The 23,456-nt window shown below is 52.6% G+C and overlaps 2 protein-coding genes across 9 annotated transcripts in view; one reads left to right on the forward strand and one right to left on the reverse strand.

Moving 5' to 3' along the window:
• Positions 1–1,996: 1,996 nt before the first annotated feature.
• On the reverse strand, positions 1,997–5,004 carry TNNC1 (troponin C1, slow skeletal and cardiac type). The gene is made up of 6 exons (XM_036870672.1): positions 4,934–5,004; positions 3,417–3,447; positions 3,049–3,195; positions 2,654–2,768; positions 2,292–2,428; positions 1,997–2,209 (listed from the first exon to the last, which is right to left on the reverse strand). The coding sequence occupies exons 1-6, from the start codon at positions 4,955–4,957 to the stop codon at positions 2,178–2,180; spliced, it is 486 nt and encodes a 161-aa protein (XP_036726567.1). The 5' UTR covers positions 4,958–5,004; the 3' UTR covers positions 1,997–2,177.
• Positions 5,005–6,402: 1,398 nt separating this feature from the next.
• Positions 6,403–23,456, forward strand: part of NISCH (nischarin) — a 35,452-nt gene continuing 18,398 nt past the window's right edge. For 6 of the 8 annotated variants that reach the window (XR_005021908.1, XR_005021909.1, XM_036869593.1 and 3 more), the window contains exons 1-9: positions 6,405–6,658; positions 8,840–8,923; positions 9,611–9,793; positions 17,622–17,670; positions 18,671–18,834; positions 19,288–19,383; positions 20,687–20,782; positions 21,992–22,144; positions 22,925–22,993. Coding sequence is in view for 6 of the 8 variants with exons in the window: in XM_036869593.1 (XP_036725488.1) it covers positions 6,563–6,658; positions 8,840–8,923; positions 9,611–9,793; positions 17,622–17,670; positions 18,671–18,834; positions 19,288–19,383; positions 20,687–20,782; positions 21,992–22,144; positions 22,925–22,993 (990 nt within the window). In the remaining 2 variants the exon portion in view is untranslated. Of the gene's footprint in view, positions 6,659–8,839; positions 8,924–9,610; positions 9,794–17,621; positions 17,671–18,670; positions 18,835–19,287; positions 19,384–20,686; positions 20,783–21,991; positions 22,145–22,924; positions 22,994–23,456 lie in introns of all 8 variants that reach the window. The other 2 variants (XM_036869587.1, XM_036869590.1) reach the window with 2 other exon arrangements.

Raw genomic sequence — 23,456 nt, forward strand, 5'->3', positions numbered from 1 at the left:
CCACCTCAGCCACCCATCCTCCAAGTCACCACCAATGAGGATGTGACCTTCATCATCTCCATTCAGAACATTCCTCCTCTGATACCACCTTGTGCTCAGCATCCCCCCTGCCACAATTCTTCCCTCCCTGCCTCAAGCCCCCCTTTCTCCTTGCCCAGTTTGGGTCCAGTCCCAGAGCTATAACCAGGCCCTTGACACACTCCTGGAGACCCTAGCTGCTCACCCTCTGCAGCTCTACTCCACATCTTGCTTTAACCCTTCTCCAGCTTCACTAGGTTGCTCCCATCAGCATACAGGCCACTCCCTGACCCACCTTCTTAAATGAACTTCCTCGAACTCCACATCTCCCCTCAGCTCCAGCTCAACTCTCTGTTCCCTGAGCCCTTGCAAAACTTCACCAGTATTGTCCACACTTGCCATCTCCCCTTTACCTTGCCTCACTCCTTTGGCCCTTTTTAGTTGAGCTCCCATCCCACCATTCCAGTGAAACCGTTGTGTCCGGGTGGCCAAGGCCTCGGGGCCTCCAGCTTCCCCAGCTCCAGGGCCATCAGCTGTCTTCAATGCCTCCTTCCTTCCCTCCTGGGTCCTTGGGCCCTTTGCTCACCCAGGGTCTCTCCTACCCCACCAGCCTCATCTCCTCTCCGGTCCCCATTCTAGCACTATGTTGGTTTCCTCACTGCACTCATCTCCCTCTTTGTCTTCCTGAGTTGACTATAAATTCCACAAAATTAGGGACTGGGCCTCGCTCTGAAGGGTCCCAGCATTCAGCCAGCACTGGACACATAGTAGGGGTGTGACTAAACCCTGGAATGGTACACTGGCTCGTGGTGCCACCCAATGTAGCCTTGCCTCCTCTCTTGAGATGTCATTCCTGGGTGTACATGTAGGTCCTTGAGTTTTCCAGCTCCCGAGGGCAGGACTGAGGGGACCCCTCTCCTCTCCCCGACCCCCGCTCTCTCCAGGAACCAGGCAGCTCTGGCCTCCACTGAGGCATCTTCAGAATTCCAAGACTGTCTCCGGAATGCTGGGCCTCTCCGGGGAACGCCAAGTCTGGGGCACAGGTGGGGAGGCTGTGGAGTGGCTGGGCGGAGTACGGACAGCTGCTGACCTTCTGGCTGGAGCCTAGGCGCTGTGGCAGCTGTCCCTCTTGCAAGCACCACTGCTGACACCTCCACTTCCTTGCAGCCCCCCATCTACCCAAGGTCAGTTTCACTGTTCTGGCTGTAGCTCTGGCCTGGGTGCCCCCAGTAAGCGGAGAGCCACAAGACCCCATGCCTCCATTCCCTGCCAGGGAGGGAAAGTGGGTTGCTGGAGCCGTGAGGTTCATGGGAACTGGAAATCATGCCCATCAGGATCTGTTCCATCAGACAGAGTCCTCGGCTGGGAGCCAGGTGGCTCTACTCTCCCCCAGACTCACTGGATGAACTTGACAGGCCCCTGAATCTCTCTGGGCCCCAGGGTCCTTACCTGTCAAATGGGCAAGGGGAGTAGACGATATGCCCCTCGGTCCCGGGGAGTCAACGTCGCCGGCAGGAAATCCAGGTGAGCGGGCAGATGGACTGGAGCCACAGGCCCACTGAGCCCCCACAGTGCCCTGCTTCTTCCCAACCAGAAGCGAGAGGGAGCCATGGCAGCCATTCCAAGTGGCATCCAGGGCCTAGCCTGGTGCTGAGTGACTGCCCTCTCCAAGTATAGGACCCCTTGGCTGCCAACTGGCTGACTAAAGCCATGGCCCCCAGGAGCCTGTGAAATGCAGATTCCTGGGCCACCACAGACTCCAGGTGTGGAATTGCTGGAGATGGGGCCTGGGTACCAGCAGTTATAGAAGGGAGCCAGGTGGGTATGGAGCATGGTAGTCTCTGATCTAACCTAACCCCTCCTGCAGAAGGTGGTGTGCAAGGGTGGTTAGAGCACAGGTTCTGGGACAGGGACAGAAACGGTCAGGACAGGAATGGACCCTAGTGAAGATTAGGGAATGAAAGCCAGACACCAGGCCTCCAGGGAGCAGGGCTTTATTTGCATTCCCTAGGACAGGGCTGGGGGAGGTAGTCAGGGAGGGCCCGTGGTCAAGGACACACCCAAGTTCACATCCTGGGGACCCTAGCCCCCTGCCCCTAACCCCGGGGCCCGGCTGGAGTTGGAAGGTGGCACAGGCAGCTCTGGGAGAAGGTCGGTGTCTACTCCACCCCCTTCATGAATTCCAGGAACTCTGTGAGAGAGGGGCAGGCATAGGTCAGAGGTCAGGGCTGGGCAGGGCATGGGCAGTGGGGATTCAGCGCACCCCTACTCACCGTCATAGTCAATGCGGCCATCATTGTTCTTGTCACCATCCTTCATGAGCTCCTCAATGTCGTCCTCTGTGATGGTCTCACCCGTAGCCTGAAGCATGATCTTCAGCTCCTCCAGGTCGATGTAGCCGTCAGCGTTTCTGCCAGTTGGGTGAGGGGGGCCTCAGAGCCCATGGTAGGGGCAGGGAGAGGGGAAGAGGCAGCCCTGCTCAAGACCCCGGGAAGTAAGGAAGGGCCACTGGGAGATGGGGCATCTCATCCCGCATTGCACAGAACGGGAGACTGAGGCCTCGAGGTCACAAGACTGTCCCCCTCTGCCCAGCTCTGCTAGGGTCAGGGTCAGAGGTCAAGGGTCACACACTCACTTGTCAAACATGCGGAAGAGGTCAGAAAGCTCCTCCTCAGACTTTCCTTTGCTGTCATCCTTCATGCACCGAACCATCATGACCAAGAACTCATCAAAGTCCACTGTGCCGCTGCCTGAGGGGGTGGGCAGCACAGCCATTAGAGAGCAACGGTCAGAATGGCTGGCACTGCCCTTGACACTAGACCCCACTGTTCTCACTGCATCCTCATAGCAACTCCGTGAGACGAGTGTGGTCATTGTGCCCATTTTATAGATGATACGGCCAAGGCTCAGAGAGGCTAAACAGCTCCTTTAAGGGCACAGAGTAATAAGTGGCAGAGCCAGGATGCAGGTCCCCAGAGAGTTGGGGGCACTATGGGCCTGGGGCCGGGGCGGGGGGGCAAAGGGGCTCACCATCCTCATCCACCTCGTCAATCATCTCCTGCAGCTCCTCAGGTGTGGGGTTCTGCCCCAGCATCCTCATCACTTTGCCCAGCTCCTTGGTGCTGATGCAGCCATCCTCAGCGCCCAGCACGAAGATGTCAAAGGCTGCCTTGAACTCTGCGTCCAACAGGAGAGGAGGGGAGACAGAGCAGCCGGGGCTCAGCAGCCAAGAACCTGGAAGGCCAGACCCCTAGGGCCACCTGCTAACCTGCCCACTTCCCTCTGAGACCTCTGAGGTCACAGGGAGAGGGACCCCAGCCTCTGGCCTCCAGCCTGGGGTCCTCATGCTCCCCCAGCCCGGCTCTGCTGTTCCCCCACATGCATGTTGGGGTACTCACCATTTTTCTGCTCTTCTGTCAGCTGCTCTACCTAGAGAGGAAAAGAGGTCTCAGGACCCAGGCTCAGGCCTTAACTGCTGTCGAGGAAACCAACCCATTCCACAGGTGGGAAGACTGAAGCCCGGAAGACGCAGGCCATTCCCAGGTTACAGAGCAGAGGCCTCAGTTCTCCCTCCTAGTCCCCAGAATCCTGAGGTGACCCAGCTGGCCTCACTGAGACTGGGCTCAGGACCAGGGTGACAGGTGGGCACCCCCTCCAGGACTAAGGTGACCCTGAGTAACAATAGTCAGTGACCACTCAACGCCCTTTCGCCCCCACCCCCCACCGAAACCCAAGCTGGGTGGCCTGAGAGACAGCTGTCCCTCAGGTTGGAACAATAAAACCAGTGTGGGGGTGGGCAAAGCCGCCCACTGTAACCTGACCGGGGTGGCCACTGGGCTATTTTTAACAGGGGACAAAGTTAAACCTGGTGATTGTTCTGGGGACTCTGGCATGCAGGGGTGGGGCAGCGTTATCTGGCCCCCTGGCCTGCTGGTGCCTCAGGAGCCAAAATTAGTCCCTGGCCCTGCCAGGCCTTGTATGGGCACAGGGTGGAGGGCTGGTGTTCCCCCCCCAGCTCCACGGACTCCTGCAGGATAGGCAGGGGCACCCCTATAGCCAGCCATAGCCCTTCCCTGCCCAGGAATGGGGCCACATTTCCCAGGGCTGAGGGAGGGGTTCCCTTGTGGACAGCTGTCTGTGTCAAATGTCCTTGTCTCTGTGCCGGGGGAAGGTCAGCAACACGCCCCCTCCAGAGATAGAATAGCATCTGAAGCCCTTCAGCGGCCCCAGCAGGGACTTGGGGTGACCACCCGCTAGCCCTTACCCCTGGCTAAGCCACTGAGCCCTGAGCCTGCCAGGCCGGATGGGGGCTGGGGCCCCAGTGCTCTGCTCCTTCTTCCTAGTCCCTCCCTCCCTGCCTCAAACTTCAAAGCCCCTTCTCCAGCTCAGGATTCTGGCTCTGCAGCCCCCTTCTCACAACCCCTGTCCCACCCTCCACAGCATCTTCAGCCAGTCAAGGGGACTGGAGGGGGTGGGGGATTGGGAGTGTGTGAGAAGCAGAATGTGAGGGACAGAGATGGGGGGCAGGGAAACAGCGACAGAGCCACAGAGGAAGAGCCTAGGAGGAACAAAGAGACAGAAGGAGACTGGGAAAGCGACCAGAGACACCAACGCAGAGAGATGTGGCCTGGAGACAATGACACAGACTATAGACATTTGGAGACAGGTCTAGACGTGATGCGAAAGCTTCGACATCCTCCTCCACCACCCTGCACAGCTCCCGCAGACCCTAAACTCACCCCTTCCACAACCGGGAACACCAGACCCACCGTCCCCTTGAAGGCCTGGGCTGAAAGTCTGTGGGTCCTCTCCTGGGTCCCCACCACCTCCTGGGGGTGACCTTGCACCCCATCCCGAGCTGAATGAGCCCCCAGTGGGCCCACCCACCCCAGCCCTGCCCAGACCCATCCCTCACCGCAGCCTTGTAGATGTCATCCATACTGGCGGCTCACAGGGCAGGCTGCTGGGGTTGCCAGCAGCCCTGGGCTTAAATAGCCCTGCCCCATCTCATTCCCCGCCCAGCCCACCCCTGCCTGCAGTATCCTCCACTCCCTCCCCCCGGCTCTGGTGATCTCACACTGGCCTGAGTCCTGTGTCCTCTGCCCAGGGCAAGGAGCCGATGAAGGGCTACAAGGAGCAGGTCTCTTTTCCTCTGTCCCCCATTCCCCCAGGGGACTCTCTGGAAAGGTTTTAATGAGTGAAAACGTGAGCCCAGGACAGGACAGGAGCTGCAATGTAGTGGGCCTCAGGCCAGGCCCCTATACACGTTAGCTCAACTCCTATCCAACCAGGGAGGTGGGTGAGGCTCCTGGGGGGGTGGCGACTTGCTCAAGGTTTGTCTGACTTGGTAGCTCCCGCCTTAAGTTAAACCTCTCTGGAGTAGGGGCAGCAGCATGCAAGAAGAGGCTGCGAGTGTAGGACCGTGCCAAGAGAAGCCTCGAATGCCAAGCTCAGAGTATGGTGCTATGGAACTGGTGGAGAAGGAAGGCACTGACCTACCTCAGGAGAGTGTGGTCTGGAGCCCTTCTGCCAAGGGTGCCAGAGGAGCCATGCCCAAGACCTCTCATCTCCCCAGGGAGAAAAGTACTAGCTCTAGGCTTGACTGCACTCAATCAGTCATTCAACAAATATTGATACACCAACACATGCCCCATCTGTGTAAGACTCTCCCCCTCCAGTTCCGTTACCACCTCTCTTTTCTAGACCTGGGTCTTCCCCTGAGTTAGGGCTGCTTCTCTGTGCTTCCCCTTTCCAGTACTGTAGTTCCTGGGTCCAGGACCAGGCTGTTGCCCCCTCATTTTGAGCTCTGGTAGGACACCATCTGGGGGTCTTGTGCCAGATGGCCAGCACATATCCCTTCCTTCCACCTAACCCTTCACCTCCTTCACACAGAGCCTACACCAGTTCCCTGCCCTGCCTGACAGGCATTGCATGGATTAACCCACTCAATTCTCTAGAAGCCCATGTGACAGAGATCACCGAGTCTCAGAGAGGTTAAGAAATAGCCCAGAGTTATTCTGTCCTGCTCGGGCTCCAGGCACAGATCAGATCTTCCTTCTCTCTCAACCCTCTCGTGCCCTCCAGGGAATGAGGCCAAGAGCCAGGTGAGATGTGGTTACTGTCTCTTATCTGGAGAGGGAAACTGAGGCCAGGCGTGGCAGTGACTTGCTTCGGGTAGCATGGAAGGTGCGGGGCCATCGCACCTCCCTTCCTGGGCACCTAGCGGCAGTGCCCAGAGCAGTCCCCGCATGGGCCCTCAGTTTCTCCCACGCTGCAAAGAGCGCGGCAGGCGGTGCCACGCAGGTACCGGTTACGCAAGAAGACAGTCCCCGGCGTCCTGCGCACGCGCGCCGCTGGCGGCTGCTGTCAATTACGCGCGAAGGGGGTAGAGCGGCGGGGGCGCGAGAAGGCGGCGGGGCCAAGATGGCTGCACGGCGCGCGGCAGAGGCGGGGGGCGGCGGGGGCCTGGGGGCGGTGGGACGCTGACCCCGCCCCCTGCTGCTGCCAGTCTGCGCCGGGCGGCGACAGTGACCGAGCCCGGAACATGGCGGCGGCGGCGCGCAGCTTTGGTCCCGAGCGGGAGGCCGAGCCGGCCAAGGAGGCGCGCGTCGTGGGTTCTGAGCTCGTGGACACGTATACGGTGTGCTGGGGGCTCGGGCGCCCGAACTGGAGGTGGCGGCTGGAACCCGGAGTCTGAGTCGGGGGTGTTGGGGAGGCCGTCTGAGCCCCGCAACTGGGGAGCTGGGGGTAGGCGGGCTGCGATTTTGAGGAGGGGGCCTGGGATGGCGGAATCTGGGGAAGGGGCCTGGGCCGCGCAGCTCCGGAAAGAGGGTCTTGGGGTGGGGCCCAGGGAGGGGGCTTGGGAAGGGTACGCGTTTAGAAAAGGAGGCTAGGGTTGAGGAGAATCAGGGGATAAAGGGGGTCTGCGGAAGAGGGGAGTCAGGTTGAGGCGGAGGCCCCTCTAGGCCTGGAGGGGCGCAGGCCTGGGAGGACGTGACAGGGTGTCCCGGAGAAGGGGGATTAAGGAGTGGGGGCTTTTATGGATGGAATCAGGGGAAAGGGTCAGGGCGGTGCAGGCCGTGAAGAAGGAGAAGGGGCGGGGCCTTGATTTGGGGGGGTCTAGGGGTTGCAGTAGAGATTTGCTCAAAAAGTGAAGGAGGGATCTGGGGCCTTCGCGCTGAGGCAGAGACAAGAATGGGGGAGGGGTGGGGCGCAGACCCCGGGAACTGAGGGGGTGGCTCAGGGCTGAAAGGCCGAGACCCAGGAGCCTTAGGGCTCTTCGTGGCTTTAGAGTGTGCCGGTGAGTTGGGGCAGCATACCGCCCACGCACGCTTCAAGGCTGTGGGGGAGATGGAGGACAGAAAAGGGGGGCAGTTGCGGACTGTGATGGAGGTGGAGGCCTTCCTGGGTCTGGATGGGGTTGGGCACCAGGCCTGTGGGCCTCGGAGGCTGCCTAGCAGGGACTGGCCCCAAGGTGGGGGCATCCTGAGCACCTCCCAGCCTCCTGTCCTTTGTTCTCGGAGGGTGGGGGGTGGGTGGGGGCTTTGGCCCTGCCTTCACCCCACCCCCTTGGCCCTCATCCTAACCCTCCTCCTGAGGGTCATTTTTCTGGTTCTTTCTCCTTTCCTGGGCGGGAAGGGGGGGAGGGAAGCTGCCAGGCTGTGGAGAGGGGCTGGGGGCGGATCCTGGAGCAGCAGGCCGGCCCTGGAGAAATGGCTGCTCCTCCCGGGAGGTTTCAGCAGAGTTGATTATTTTCTCCTCCCCCTTCCCTGCATCCTGCAGAGAGGGGCGGGACCCTAGGACCAGGGGGCCTCATCCAGGTGAGGGTTGAGGTCTCTGAGCTGTTGGCTGGCTGGCCGTCACGCGTGCACCGCATGCAGCTGGAGGGTTAGCTCCAAAAAGCCTCCTCATTGCACAGGGCTGAGTCCCTCCTCTGAATGGGTGTGGGGGGAGGTGGTGATCCAGGCGGACTGGATGGTACCATTTCGTGTCCTTTTGTCCAGGTATGCTGATTTGAGTATTATTAACACACCTACCTTTGGTTGAACGCTTGCTACATGTCAGGCCCTTTACAAAGCATTTTGTGTGCATTACCTTTGATTCTTAAACCTAGCAGATTTTAAGATGGAGGAACTGAGGCTCAGACAACTTAAGGCTCCCAGTCACTTATATAAGTGACATACATAAACCATAGCCAGGAAATGGCAGAACCAGACTTTGAACACAGGTCTTCCTTGACTCCATGGCTTGTTCCCTTCTGATAGGGCTTAATTGTCCATCACTGCTTCCCCCCACCCCCCATCAGCTTCTTAGTGCCTTGACTCCTGGCTCAGCAGCAGAAATCACAGCCCTGAAGCAGCTGAAAGCGTTGGAAAAGGACTTGATTCTAGGATACAGTCAGGGCACCTGGGAAAGAATTACAGCAGAAAAGCTGGTCCTGCCAAACCTGACCCTGTTTTGCCTCTCTTAGAAGGAATGGCCTTCCTTTCCTGCAGCTCAGGTTGGATTGGGCTTTGAGTTACATGAGGCTGGAGTTAAAAAACTAAAGAGATGGCTTGATATGATAGCCACCTTTTCTGTTTCTCACTGTTGGATAGAGCTCAGACTTATCCCATGTGCCTGCCAGATCCAGTGCTAGGGCCATGGAAGAGAGGGGGCCTTGCTGCTCTTAAGGGTCAGGTGCGGAAGCTGGTGGGCAAGAGCAGCTTAACTTTGGCCTGGGGGTTGGGGGGGGGTCTGGGTGTGCTACAGCTATCGCTGAGGGTAGGGTGGCACTTTCCTTACTGCCGGCTGGGCAAGGGCTATTGGTTTTTCCTTTTAGGTTTACATCATCCAGGTCACTGATGGCAGCCATGAGTGGACAGTCAAGCACCGCTACAGCGATTTCCATGACCTACATGAAAAGGTAACCCTTGAGAGCTGGGGTCCTGTGTCTCAGGGCTTGGGGGCTTTTAGGCCAAGCTCCCATTGTGCCTGTTTTAGGGCAAAACAGGCTCTGTGCCAGTTACATTAATAAACTGGTTTATTAATGTAACTGGCAAAAAAACTGGTGGATCCTGGGAGTTCAGCCCTTGCATAAGACAGTGTGCAAGGAGCATATTTGAACTTTAGTTTTAAGATTGTCAGTTGTAGCTTGGATGTGAGATGCCGGGACAGTTTCCCGGGGAGGGAACAGGCTTGAACTTGTTCCATCTGACTATACCTATTCCAGAACCTATGCTTTAATATCTGACTGTGATTCCATTTCTTTCTTTGCATTTGGAGAGAGCTGCCTTTCTCTGGGTCATTTGCAGCACAAGTATTTTGTTCTGGTTTGGAGAAGATGGTGGTTTTAGGGGCCTTGAGGTATTATTTTCCTGAATGTCTCCAAAGCCTCGGGATGGAACTCCTCATCTGGAATTGTATTGGTATTTCTAGTGCTAATTAAACTTGAGGCCAAATCCCAGGTGCAGCAGTTTGATCATTAATTCTGGTACTGCTGCCAGGAGGAGCTGTGGAAGTCATAACAAGCACCTGCCCTCAGGCTGGTTGCCTTGGCCTTGCACAGTTACGGAACCTCTTGGTCTGTGGTTGACATTATGTTTGCTTACAGCTCGTCGCAGAGAGGAAGATCGATAAAAGTTTGCTTCCGCCCAAAAAGATAATTGGGAAAAACTCCAGGAGCTTGGTGGAAAAGAGGGAGAAGGATCTGGAGGTCTACCTCCAGGCACTCCTGGCCACCTTCCCTGCCGTGGCCCCCAGAGTGCTGGCCCACTTCTTGCATTTTCACTTCTACGTAAGTTCCTCTTGGGTTTTCTCCTTTGCTTACAAGCCCACAGCCACCAAAACTCCAGGCAGCAAACCCTTGTAGACCTCAGCTTGGAGGAGGGGTGGGCTGGAGCTGGAGCCCGAGCTTAGAAAATGGAGGAGCATCCTGGTCGGGTTGGGGTACGGACAGAAGCATGTTCATCAACGGATTTGCCTTAAATTAGACTACTGGCTGTGGCCACGGAGCGGTTTTCCTCCACCACGAGGCGTTCTGTTTAGCACAAATGGCCTATGGGTTTTTGAGCTACGTTTCCATCCAAATGGATGGGGTTAGATTAGAAACAGCTGACACTTGGCATCGACTGTTGTTGAGTTGTTGGTTCCCAGCTCAGAACTAATTAAGGGATCAGTCTGTGTTGGCAGAATGTTGCCATCTTAGGGCATCGTCAGAGTCCAGGGTGCCGAGTGAGAGTAGGTGGCTTCCTCCAGTGGGACTGTATGTCTCAGAGCAGCTCTGCATCCCCTTCTGGATGGAGGAACAACTGTCATGGGCTGCTGGTGACAGGATGAGTTGTCAAAATTCAAGGAGGGAAGTTTGGTGCAGTATGAAACCAAAACGTTAAAAAGCCAGCAATTTCATTTCTGAGAATTTATTCTAAGGGAAAAAACTGGGCGACTGAGAAAAGGATATGGGTACAAAGGTAGTCATTCCAAGATTATAACGAGATACTGAAGACAGTCAAAAGCCCAACAGAAGGCTACTTAAAAAAAAAAAAAAAAATTAAAGGGTACAACCATGTAATTGGATATTATGCTGCTAGAAAAATGACGGTGTAGCTGTGGATTTGTAGGAAAACAAATATATTACTGTATGAAAAGAGGCCAGAAAATGGTATTAGGGTATGGTCCCATTTTTATTAAAAAAAAAAAAAAGCTTGTATGAATATATTTGTCTAGGAAAATTCTAGAAGGTTATACATCAAAATACTAGGAGTCTTTGGGTGATAGATTTTTGGATAATTTACATTTAATTGTTTTCTCTTTGTGTGATGAAGATAAGGGGGAAAAACTCCCTTTTCAGCCTTGCCTTTTAGGAAGGGACCTGTGGATTGTGGTCTTAAAGGCCCAAATTTATTTAAACAATAACTGTCTTGAGGTATTTTCAGAGTAAGACAGCTGAACCTTTCTTGAAGTGTTAGATAGAGCCTGGGAATTTGGTGATAGCACTAGCAGTGGGCCTCTCGGCTTGGAGGGGCCATGTGGAAAAAAGGGTGGCATTTATAGATGGGAGATATATATGTATATATATCTTTGGATTTTGTTTGGCATATACCAGAAATGTATGTGGTTAGCAGTAGTTTCCTGTTGTAGACTTTTTTTTTTTGCGTTTTCTTTCCTTATGTGAAAAGAAATGTCCATTCCTTATGCGAGTCTTTCAAATAAACTTAACTGGTTAGTATTTTAAGAAATGCTGTACTTTAAGAAAGCTTTGTTTGGCTATTTAGGTTTAAAACTTGATAGGCAGCCCTTTGAAAGTATAATTCATTGCTTAAGACCTGGGCCTTTCGCAGTGGTTGAGAATCTGCCTGCCAATGCAGGGGACACGGGTTCGAGCCCTGGTCTGGGAAGATCCCACATGCCGCGGAGCAGCTGGGCCCGTGAGCCACAATTACTGAGCTTGCGCGTCTGTAGCCTGTGCTCCGAAACAAGAGAGGCCGCGATAGTGAGAGGCCAGCGCACCGCGATGAAGAGTGGTCCCCGCTTGCCACAACTCGAGAAAGCCCTCACACAGAAACGAAGACACAACACAGCCATAAATAAATAAATAAATAAAATTTAAAAAAAAAAAAGAAAAAAGACCTGGGCCTTTGAGGAGGTCTCCTGGATACCTCTGAGCATGGAAAGGCCTGGACTGCTCTTTTGAGATAGGTTTGCCTGAGATAGGCCTGGGACCTGCCCCACATCTGTGGTTCTGGTTTGAGGCATGCTCTACTGCTTGGAGCAGTTCGAACATATTTGAAATAACTGTTATTGAAAGGGCCACGTGGTTATATAAATCCAAGGTTGTAAAAAGTGATTGACCCATCATTAAACTGAATCAAGGTTTCTCAGCTGTGGCACTGTTGACATTTTGGGCTGGACGATTGTTGTGGCAGCTCCTCTGTGCATTGTTGAGCAGCATCTCTGGCCTCTGCCCACTAGATGCCAGTAGCGTCCCTTCCCCCCACCCACCAAGTTGTAACTACCAAAAATGTCTCCACTCATTGGCAAATACTGCCTGAGGGGCAAATTGCACCTGATTGAGAATCACTAGATCTTCAAATGACTTTGAACAAACAGGGTCCAAAAGATTTGTCAGCCTTTTTTATAGGCTGGAAGCCCTTAGGGAGTGTTTCTGATAACATTTGCCCCATCAGTGTCCTCTCTGAAATTGTTCCCAATGTGCTCCACCTCTTGTGGGGCTGACAGTGGACAGGGTGGACCCAGGGAACCCTGTTTGGCTGAGGTGTGGATTTAAAAATTTGAGATATAATTCACATACCATAAAATTCACTCTTTTTTTTTTTTAAATTATTTATTTATTTTTGGCTGTGCTGGGTCTTCGTTGCTGCCCGCAGGCTTTCTCTAGTTGTGATGAGCGGGGGCTACTCTTCGTTGCGGTGCGCGGGCTTCTTATTGCAGTGGCTTCTCTTGTTGCGGAGCACGGGCTCTAGGTGCGCGGGCTTCAGTAGTCGTGGCTCGCGGGCTCTAGAGCGCAGGCTCAGTAGTTGTGGCGCACAGGCTTAGCTGCTCCACGGCATGTGGGATCTTCCCGGACCAGGGCTCGAACCCATGTCCCTTGCATTGGCAGGCAGATTCTTAACCACTGTGCCATCAGGGAAGTCCCTAAAATTCACTCTTGTAAAGTGTTCAAGTCCCTGGTTCTTAGTATATTAACAAAGTTGTGCATCTGTCACTACTATCTAATTGCAGAACACTCATCACCCCAAAAAGAAACCATGTACCCATCAGCTGTCACTAACGTACTTTCGTAATGTATGGATTTGCATATTTTGGACGTTTCATATAAATGGAATCATACAATATGTGACTTTGTGACTGGCTTCTTTCACTTAGCATAGTGTTCTCAAGGTCCATTCATATTGTAGCATAAATCAGTACATCAGTCCTTTTATGGCTGAGTAATATTCTATTGCTTGGAGACACCACATTTTGTCCATTTATCAGTTAATGGACATTTAGCTGGTTTCCACTTTTTAGCTTTTGTGAATAAGGCTGCTATGAACATTCATGTATGCTTTTGTATAGACCTATATTTTTACTTTTCTTGGGTATATACTAAGAGTAGAATTGTTGGGTTATATGGTAACTGTTTAACTGTTTGAGGAACTGCCAAATTTTCTTCTGTAGCGGCTGCACCATTTTACATTTCCACCAGCAATGTGTAGGTTCTTATGTCCCCACACCCTTGCCAACACTTGTTACTGTCCACTTTTTTGGTAGCCATCCTCATGGGTGTAAAGTATCTCATGGTGGTTTTGATTTGCATTTGGCTAATAACTAATAATATTGAGCTTCTTTTCATATGCTTATTGGTTATTTGCATATCTCCTTTGGAGAAATGTATTTAAAGTCTTTGCACTTCAAAAAATTAGGTTATTTTTGTTGTTAAGTTGTAGGAGTTCTTTACATATTCTGGATATTAGACCCTTATCAGAAATATGATATGCAAATATTCCCTCTCATTGTGTGGTTTGTCTTCATTTTCCTGATAGTATTCTTTGAAACACAAAAGTTTTAGATTTTGATGAAGTTTATCCATTTTTCCCCTCTGGTCGCTTGTGTTTTTGGTATCAAATCTAAGAAACCATTGCCTAATCCAGGGTCACAGAGAGTTACAACTGTGTTTTTCTTCTAAGAGTTTTATAGTTTTAGCTCTTGTATTTAGATCTTTTAACCATTTTGAGTGAATTTTTGTACATGCTATGAGGTTGGGGTGTGGTGTGAGGTTGGTAGTGTGAATTTTAAGGTCAAGGAAGGAAAGCACCACTTCTCTCCCCAGCCAACTGAGATGGGGTGTCCAGAGGCCAGTGCAGACCTGTGTTGCAGTGAGAGGGCACACCTCAGCCCTGGCCTACTGCTGGGCTCTCTCCCTCCAGATAACTCTGCCCTAGTGTTCCTGCACCCTCAGGGACAGACCTCATCCCAGAACCCCTAGAGCAGAGGGCTTCAAATTCAGTAAAGTGGAATCCCACGGAGAATTTCAGCACACACCGCTTTGGGGCAGGATGTCTGACAGGCAGGCAGAGTTGAGTTTGTCTCCCAGCCCTGCTGCTTCCTGACAGTTTATTCCAAGGCAGTCTTTTTAACCCCTGTGTCCCAGTTCCTCTTGTGAGCTGGAGAGTGATGATCCCGGGCTCTTGAGGATTGCAGGAGACCGTGCGGTGAAGGTGAAGGACCGAGAAGAGCGATGGGCCCGTGGCAGGGGCTCACTGGGTCCCAGCCAGTGCCAGCTCTCCTCGTTAGGAAAGGCACTCACTTCTTGTCACCAGTGGTATTTGTATCATTTTTTTACTTTAAAACCAGTTGGCTAGAACAAAGCCACTTTTTGAAATTTGAAATCAGGAGATAGGATAGAACTGTTACCATCTTAAAGGCAGCCTTTGGTGATTTGTTATAGTTGCAAAATACAGAGGCTGTAAGTGATAGCAGATATCTTTGCAACTTAGTTACAGTCTTGGAACTCTCCTCAGCCAAAGCTTAGGCTTGAATCTATCCATCGGGAATTTTTACGCACCTAATGTACCTGACTTCTGCTAGCGTGCCTCACAGGCGTGAAATAAATTATACAAGGACTCCCAGCCCTTAGTGTGTGTGTGTTAACCACACAGCGATGTGTAATTGAGTCCCCTGTTAATGTCCCACTGACACGCACTCTGTGCTCGAGCCTGTGTCAGGCAGGAGTGTCGGGCTGGCCTGGGGTTATTCATTGAGTAGGGTCTGCGCTCCCGGGGGCAGTGGGTCGTGGGGTTCCGCATGCACAGACATGCTCAGTCAGAGCAGTAGTCGCCAAGCACCAGCCTAATAGTCCATGGTGCGTTTGTGTGCAGCTCACACCGCTGCCCAAGGCTGCAAACCAGCATGTGACCTGGCAGGTGGCTGATTGATTGGTCTGTAACACGTTTGGAGGTGGGTATTTTAGTTTTTAAACATAGCTAATTTTTTTTAATTGAAAAAAATTTTGAAGTATAAAGAATGTCTGTTTTTTTTTTTTTTTTTTTTTTAATGCATTTCAGTTCAGACATTTGTGGAACCCTGAAGCACTTCAAGTCCCTTCAGCAGGATTGGGTGGGGTGTGGGTGGGGTTACCTGTTCCCACAGGTGACCTCTGAGCAGAATCTACAGGAGCTTAGACTGGGGCCCACTGTCCCCCCTACCCCATTTCCTCCTGGCAAGGGGCTGCTCACCTTTGCACACAAGGCCACAGTTCAGTCAGAGCACCCTGAGGAGGCAGAAGAGACCTGTGCTCTAGATTTGTGGGCTGAGGCATTTCTTTGTTCCTCTTTGATTCAGGGTCTCCCAAGGTGAAGAAGATCAGCCTGGGAAACTAAGTAGATCGTGTTGCCACAGGGCACACTTCCTGTGGCCCAAGAGCAGGGAAGGAAATTGTTACATAGTCTGCTTTTTAGATTGTTCAGAAGTGGAAACATGCTCTTTGCTTAGCATGAGCCCTTGGCTCTCACTGTCTCTCGGCTTTCTGTGTCTTCTGGAAATTCCAGCCCTATCTCCTTAGCAGGGCTGGTGTTGACGGCAGCTGCCCGGAGAAGTGTAACTTTGAGGGTGAGGGTTGTTGGGCACTAAGGGTGGGCAGGGAACCCTTTTCCCACGGGAGACCTTCTAGGAGCCCAGTGTCAATAAGGGGCTGGAGAGGCTGGGCAGCTGCTCTTGGGCATTGGAGGTGGGTGAGGATCAGGCCTCTGGGAGCCGCTCAGGAATCTGTATCTTTTAAGGCTGTCCAGGCGTTCTGACTACAGGCAGGATGGGGCAGTGCTGATCTGAAGACAGGGCTTGGTTCTCAAAGGTGTAAGTAGAGAAATGAGCCTTTGGGTCGTTCCTAGGTCTTACTGATCTTCGGTTCTTCACAGCAGCCAAGGAAAACGTAACTGAGTTGTTGTGAGAGAGTGAAGTTGAACTTCGGAGTGAACTGATGCCCTCTCCTCTCACTGGCTGGAGCCTCTCCTGCTCAGAGCCTGCTCTGCCCCTCTGGTGGCCCTTTTACATTTGACCCTGTGTCTTGCCAGACTCTGAGCCCCTTAATGCTGCAGCTGTGTTTGCTCATTTTTCTCCCTTTGGCTTTTTGTTCATGTGTGAGAATAAGGGGAAGTTATTCTCATATTATATATGAACTGAATTTCAAGCAGATGAAATAAACATTTTATTTTTAACAAATACCTTAAAATACTAAAAGGAGAAATTAGGGGAATGTTTTATAATCTTGAGGTGGGGGAAGAGGTCCCAGAAATGACAAAGGAAAAGAATCACAGGTTTAAAAACATGAACTTGACAAACCTCTCTCTGTTGGGAGAAACAGGGTGAGTGTAGGTAAAAGGCATACACAGACAGGAAGAAGATATTTGCAGCACATAAACAACCTGTAAAGTATCCTCTATGTATAAAAGGTAAGGAAGAGATGAGCAACTGAGAGAAAAACAGGAAAAGGACACCGTGTCTCCTGCAACGTGGTACCTTTTGAGTCTGGTAAACACGTGAATTGCTTGTCCTGGTGGCAGAGGTGTTCCTGTGAGTTACAAAGGCGATTTTGCAGCCTCCATCTGGACCTGTTTATGAAAGTCCGTTTGGCTGCCATCTGTCAATTAGTTACAGTTCTTACCTGCAGGATGTGGGGCTGCGGGCCCCAGGGCCCTGCCAACCCCACGGCTACACCACTGAAATGCTGAGGCAATTGGTTGTGAACAGAGAGGATTCAAGACCAAGTTCTTGGGAGTGGGGCTTTGCTAGTTTCTAGCCATGTAAAATTGAGAACTACAGCACCTGTCCATCTCAGTTTGCTTACCTGTGAAACAGGATTCAAAATAAGGGCCTCCTGGCCTAGGGCGTTGGGAGGACTGAGCAAGCCACTGGGTGGGGAGTGCTCAGGCCATCGCCCGGTGTGAAATAGCACCCCAGCATGTTAGCTGTTTACTATGACTGAAGGCTTGTCCTTGTCGTGTCTCCTTTATCCCATCACTCTAAAAGGAAATCCTTTCCTGCCTCTTTCTCATGACCCTGGGCTGAGTGGTGCTGTTGCAGGGCTTGAAGGGATGGGCACAGGAAGAGAGCGGGCGCTTGCTCTTTCCTAAGATACCTGTGGGACATGAATGTCAATAGAAATGGTCGCTCTCAGGCAGGGTTAGCTCTGGGAGGCCCTTTTTCCCAGCAGGGTGATGGGAGCCCCTCTTCGAGAAGAAACAGGACTGTCTCTCTACCATGCCTCTCCTAGGAATGTCCCAGGGCCAGTCTGGGGAGCTGCTGGTTTCCCAGCCCGCTCTTGACATGGCCAAGCTTTGCAGCCTCCCGGGCCTGGTGTTCTCAGCCAGTGCCTGAGTGGCCTTGGAGTTGCAGTGTTAGTCTATTCGGTTCTCCTTTGGAGGAGACATTTCAAATGTCCCTTTAGCTGGAAATATTGTTTACCTTTCTGAGCTCCTTGATTCATTTTAGTTTATTCTCTCCATTTTGTTTTACTTTCTGGAGAGCTAGCATTGCAACAGCAGAGGGGGTAGATAGCAGGGAATGTGCAACTCCCAGTGACTGGGAGCAGGTGGATTTCCTGACTGTGGGTTTTGTTTTCTCTGCAGGAGATTAATGGCATCACTGCAGCACTGGCTGAGGAGCTCTTTGAAAAAGGTATATGGCCAGGGGTCCTTGAAAAACTGGGTGCAACTTGCCCAGCCCTGTTAGGCAGCCAGGGGCCCTGGGTGGCACAGTTGCTCTGTGCCAAGTGAGTCCTAACCAGGGCCCACCTCCCTGGGGTTGCCCAAATCCCTGGACCTGGTCCACAGCCAGGCCTGCCCACCTACCTGTTCTGCAGGTCTGAGGAGCTGTATTCTTCACCTTAGGACCCCCGGGTCCTTGTGTCAGGGGCTAATCTCAGGCTCAGGAGCTATTCCAGGGCCTTATGGTGGAGTTCTGGAAGGTGGGTGGCATGCTGCCCTTTGCACTGGGTCTGTCCTTACCTAAAAAGATTCCGATGGCAAACAGAAGCTGACTTAGGGTCGCGGCCCTGCCAGAGAGCACAGTAACGGTAGCTAAGATGTAAAGAGTGCTTGTGGTCTAGCCTTGTGTTTGTATCTTACTGCCTCCCCCCAGGAGGGCCAGAGAAGGACATTGAGGATAAGAGGCCCAGTTACCTGCCTGAAGGCAGGTAGCATGGTTGGAAGGAGCAAAACGACCAAATGCCAGTCTGTCTGGCTTGGCTCAGAACCCCCTCCTGCTCTCAGGCCCTGTACTGTGCTGGCACCTTAGGCCTCACCTAACCTTAAGACGTCTGCATCTTGGAGGTGGCAGCGTGGGCCCGATGCCCACAGTGCTGCCTGCATCAGCTTTCTCCTGGCCCAGTGCCTCAGATTTTAACTCATCCTCACCTCAGGGAGGTTCCCCAGCTGCAAATTTCTGTGGCCCTTCCCTCCTTTGTAATCACATGTCCTGGGTCTCCCCTGCGTGCAGTCAGCTCAGGAGGGGGGCCGCTCCTGCATTCTCAGGACCATGGCTTCTTCCTGACTCGGTGCATCTAATGGGTGCTGACCAAGTGCTTGTCCACTGTTGGCCAGGTGTGCCGGTGCCCTGGCCGCACAATGGGGATGGGGCTGGGGCTCAGTGCTCACCCCACGGGCTGTGGCTGTTGCAGGAGAACAGCTCCTGGGGGCCGGCGAGGTCTTTGCCATCAGGCCCCTGCAGCTGTACGCGGTCACCGAGCAGCTGCAGCAGGGAAAGCCCACGTGCGCCAGCGGGGATGCCAAGACTGACCTGGGGCACATCCTGGACTTCACCTGTCGCCTTAAGTACCTTAAGGTAAAGATGGGGCAGCTTGGTCGGGGAGAGCTACTCAGTCGTGGGCACGCACCTCCTAGTGTGTGTGTGTGTGTGTGTGTGTGTGTGTGTGTGTGTATAGACTCCGTGGGCACGCACCTCCTTGTGTGTGTGTGTGTGTGTGTGTGTGTGTGTGTATAGACTCCGTGGGCCCTGAGGGAAGGAAGGCTGCATTTGGTGATCTTGGCACTGTGCTTTCGGCTGTGAGCACCAGGGGGCAGTCGTGAACCAATGGCCCCTCGCTTTAAACCTTGGCTTTAGCCTGCTTTGTTGACCGTGGAAGTGGTGGGTGGGAGTACATGCCCAGCCTGACTCTCACAGCCAGGCGAAGCTTCGAGTGTGGTTTGGTAGTTGCTGTAGCACCGCCCTGTGAACATGGATGGGATGTGGTTGTTACAGCAGCATCTCTAATTCAAGCCATTTATTTGGCTGTAGGTTTCTGGCACAGAAGGACCTTTTGGGACCAGCAACATTCAGGAGCAGCTCCTGCCTTTTGATCTGTCAATATTCAAGTCTCTTCATCAGGTGGAGGTAAGGCCCAGGGCCCCTGGAATGCAGGCGGGGCTGAGCCCTGTGCAGGATGGTCTTGCATTCTGACCATCCTATCTTTGGCTAGGGAGTGTTCCCAATGTTAGGTGTCTGGATTTAATTGTAAGGCACTGTTGCTTTTCTGTTTGTCAGTATGTGGCAGATTCCATTTAGGTAAGTCAGGCCCATCTGAAGGCGGAGAAAGAGGGGCTTCTGCTACTCTTGGCTGGTCTGCATGTCCCCACCCCTGCAGCATTTGGACAGGATGGAGCACCAGTGCCCAGCTCCTTCTGGGCTTCCTCATTGTGCAAGTTGAGGTGCTGGGAAGCCATCCTGAGGGTCAGGCAGAGCCAATTCCAAGTCTTTGTCTCCCAAGGCAGATCAGCAGATGGTTTGGAGGGTCCTCTGCTCTCTGGCATGCCTACACCTAACAAGAAATACTTTACATTACTCACTGCTAAACTCCTGGGTTCACAATGCCAATTTTGTTAACCACTTTTTAAATAAATGAGAGGAGACTCAGTAATGAATAATAAAAAATTTCTCATCTCAGCAATGAGAAATCAGTGCTTTTGTGTTCAGCCCTTTGCCCCATGTCTGATGTTCACTCCTTAATGGAATCTTCTCAACCATGTGAAGTGGGCACTTGTATTCCCATTTTACAGTTGAGGAAACCGAGGCTTAGGGAGGTAAGGAAGTTTGGCCAGGATCACACAGTTAACGAGGGGGAAGCTGGGATCTGAGTTCAGCTGTGTCTGACTCTGTGATGTGCTGGAATTGTCTCAGAGACCTTGAGGGCCACTCCCTTGATGAGCATTTGTGCCTCGACCAGCACAGGTGAGTGGGGCTGGGAAGTGAGAGGAGTGCCTGGCTGGGCAGGCTGAGGCTCCGCCGGGCGGGGTGTGTAGCACTTGGGCAGGTGGCTTGAGGGAGGGTGCTTTGGCCTGTACCCCTCCCTCCTCCTGCAGGGCCACTGAGGCCAGTGAAGTGAGGCCAGTGAAGTCATCGGCTCTCCAGCTCTGGTGTCCCTGCCCCTCACTTTGTGTTTAGCTGCCAAGCCCGAAGCAGCCCTTCAGAGAAAATGGAGTTCATGGTTCATTGTCTCATAAGCTACTTCAGAGAATGTTTAATTAGCACTAAAAATTGGGGAAAGGAGAGACTTGGGGTTTAAGTCGCCGCCTGCCTCGAAGGATTCGGGGTCACCGATGGTTGTGCTCCTTTTGTGTGTGGGTGATGAACACCCACTTCCCGGGACTTCTGGTGGAGCAGTGATGCCGTTTCTGAGACGTAGCTGTTCTTGTTCCAGATAAGTCACTGTGATGCCCAGCGCATCCGGGGGCTGGTCGCATCCAAGCCCACCTTGGCCACGATGAGTGTCCGCTTCTCAGCAACTTCCATGAAGGTAAGCGCAACCTGTGACCGCCCAGGGTGCTGTCTGAGGGGCAGGGTCCTGCACTGTGGTCTCCCCACGGAGGATCATGCGGACTCTGCTGCCGTCTGTCAGGAACCAGAAGCCAGACTTTCCCCTGGGCAGCCACTCACTCATGTGGGGCCTCCCAGTGCTCGACAGTCCCTGGGACGCTTCAGTCCAAAATCAGCACTGTTAAATGAGAGATTTTAAGGAACTGGGTAACCCCTCCCCATGGAAAAAGCCACTGGTTTTTTAATAACCAAATTGTTTAGCAGCGGCGAGTGTCAGAACATTTATTAGGTGGACTGATAGAAATGTTTCTCTAAACATAGAAAGCCTTGGTGTGGCACTTGTTCATATCTTATTCTCAGTGGACTTGAGCAGACAGGCCAAGTTGTGTATGCTGGGCCCTGTTGTTTGTATGTGAGTGACACAAATAGGCAAACTGAGAGTGTAAGAGATCTCTCTCTTTATGGGTTGCATCTTAGTAATGTTAAAATTCTTCTAGAAAGAAACATTGCGGCACTTTTAGAACTTAGAGTGTCTGATCAAGATTTGGGTTTGGTGAAAAGTCTTTGTCTTGAGGCTACTGGCTGAAAGAAGGAGGCTTGTGTCAGGCAGCCTTGCCCCTCTGGGAGGCACTCCCTGCTGCCTGGCTCAAGGAGCCCAAGATGATCCATTGAAAGAGGAGAGGTCTTATCAAAGGGCATCAGAAATCGAAAGGAGGAGGCCTGCCTGCCTCCCTCCCCTTGGATGGTGCCCCTGTGCTCCGTGCTGCTCCCCTGTCTCAGGACTGCTGGATTTTACCTTGTGAAGTAATGGTTAAAGGGCCTACTGTCCACCACGGGGACCGCAGTGCCAGCTTGTAAAGCACAGTTGCCTGGAAACACTGCAAATTCTGACCTTCAGTCTCTGAGATTTAAGCCAGAAAAGGCATCACCGTATAACTAGGCTCTTGGGAGCTGGAAAAGCATTTGCTCAAGTAGGGCCAGAACATATTCCAAGTGGCTGTTATGTTTCTGAACTCCAGTTATTTCACAATCATTTCAAGGCATATGAACCAAAAGCCCCATTTTAATGCAAGTTCACTTCCACATACTAAATATGCTCCAGCCCTTCCTGAAATTTTGCAATGATTGTGTTCCCAGTCAGTGTTGCGTGAGGGCCCACGTGTGGTGCTCACCAGATGTTCTTACACAGGAAGTCCTCGTTCCTGAAGCCTCAGAATTTGATGAGTGGGAGCCAGCAGGCGCAGCCCTGGAGGGCACTGTGACTGCCGTCATCCCCACGTGGCAGGCGCTGACCGCTCTGGACTTGAGCCACAACAGCATCTCTGAGATCGATGAGTCTGTGGTACGCTCTCCATGGCCTGACCAGACCCTGGGTTGGGTATTTAACCTGGCTTTTTCTAGAAAAACCACCGAAAACCTGTACCCAGTGCTCTGTGCATTGCCTGCAATTTTTAAGTTAATTTCAAAATGGGGTTATTTAAACGAGGTGAGGAGTGCTTAGAACCAAATGAAGCGTATTAATTGCATGTACATTTGATAGAACAGAAACACAATAAGTGGTGAAATTTATTCCCAAGGAGTGTAGCAGAAAAATCAGTCTATAGGTTCCAGGGACTTCCCTGGTGGTCCAGTCGTTAAGACTGTGCACTTCCACTGCAGGGAGCATGGGTTTGATCCCTGGTCGGGGAACTAAGATCCCGCATGCCACGTGGCACGGCCAAAAAAAAAGAAAGGTTCCAGATGTGCCCATGTAAGAGTGACATCCAGATGGTACTTGGGCAGTAGGACTGTGATTCCTGTACTTGTGCCTCTCAGTGGGTGTGGGTAGAGTTGAAGGACACACCTTCTGTCTGCAACCTTGCCATTTGTCATTTTTACAAGCCAAGTGTTCCGTAAAAACAGTGGGTCATGCTCAGTACTGGAGTCCCTGTGTTATGTGTTCCTGAGGACGTGCTGCTGGGTGGGCACTGGGAGGTGTCACGTCAGGGGCCCTGCACAGATGGCCAGCCCAGGAGTCCGTGGTCAGGAGGAAGCCTCGCAGGTTGTCTGTCCACCATGTCCAGGGGCCACGTGGGGTCCAGCTTCCTAGGATAACGTCATGTGTTATCTTTTCTTTCACAAGAAACTGATTCCAAAGATTGAGTTCCTGGACCTGAGTCACAATGGAGTGCTGGTCGTGGACAATCTGCAGGTAATTTGTGTCTTTGGAGACCATCATTGCCTGCAGGCTTCTCACAAGGTCCCATTCTCCTGAGATGCAGCCTTGGGAGTTTGGCCATGCTCTGGGGTTTCTCTCATGGGCACTCGAAAGGTGTCTGGGTGCACCAGAGGTTTATAAAGGCAGGGGCTGCTGCCCTTCCCTCTGGGTCCCAATGATGCACTGAGCGTTTGTTGCTCTAGTTCCCAAAAATTAGAAAAGATGTGTAAATACAAATAGAGCGTGATGAAGATGATGTGCCTCCATTGTGAAGACGGACAGCCTCATTTTCAAAGCCCGTGCCTACGCTGTGGGCCGTGCTGCCCCTGCGGGGGATGCAGCTGGGCTGTAACCTGCGCAGGGAAGAGGGAGTTCCCTTCGGAATAACTGTCAGAGGAACTGGTCGTTTTAGGTCGGAAGGCCCATCACACCCTTAATGTCAGTCCCATTTCTTTGG

This window comes from Balaenoptera musculus, chromosome 11 (genome assembly GCF_009873245.2).
Source record: "Balaenoptera musculus isolate JJ_BM4_2016_0621 chromosome 11, mBalMus1.pri.v3, whole genome shotgun sequence".
Taxonomy (NCBI): Eukaryota; Metazoa; Chordata; class Mammalia; order Artiodactyla; family Balaenopteridae; genus Balaenoptera; species Balaenoptera musculus.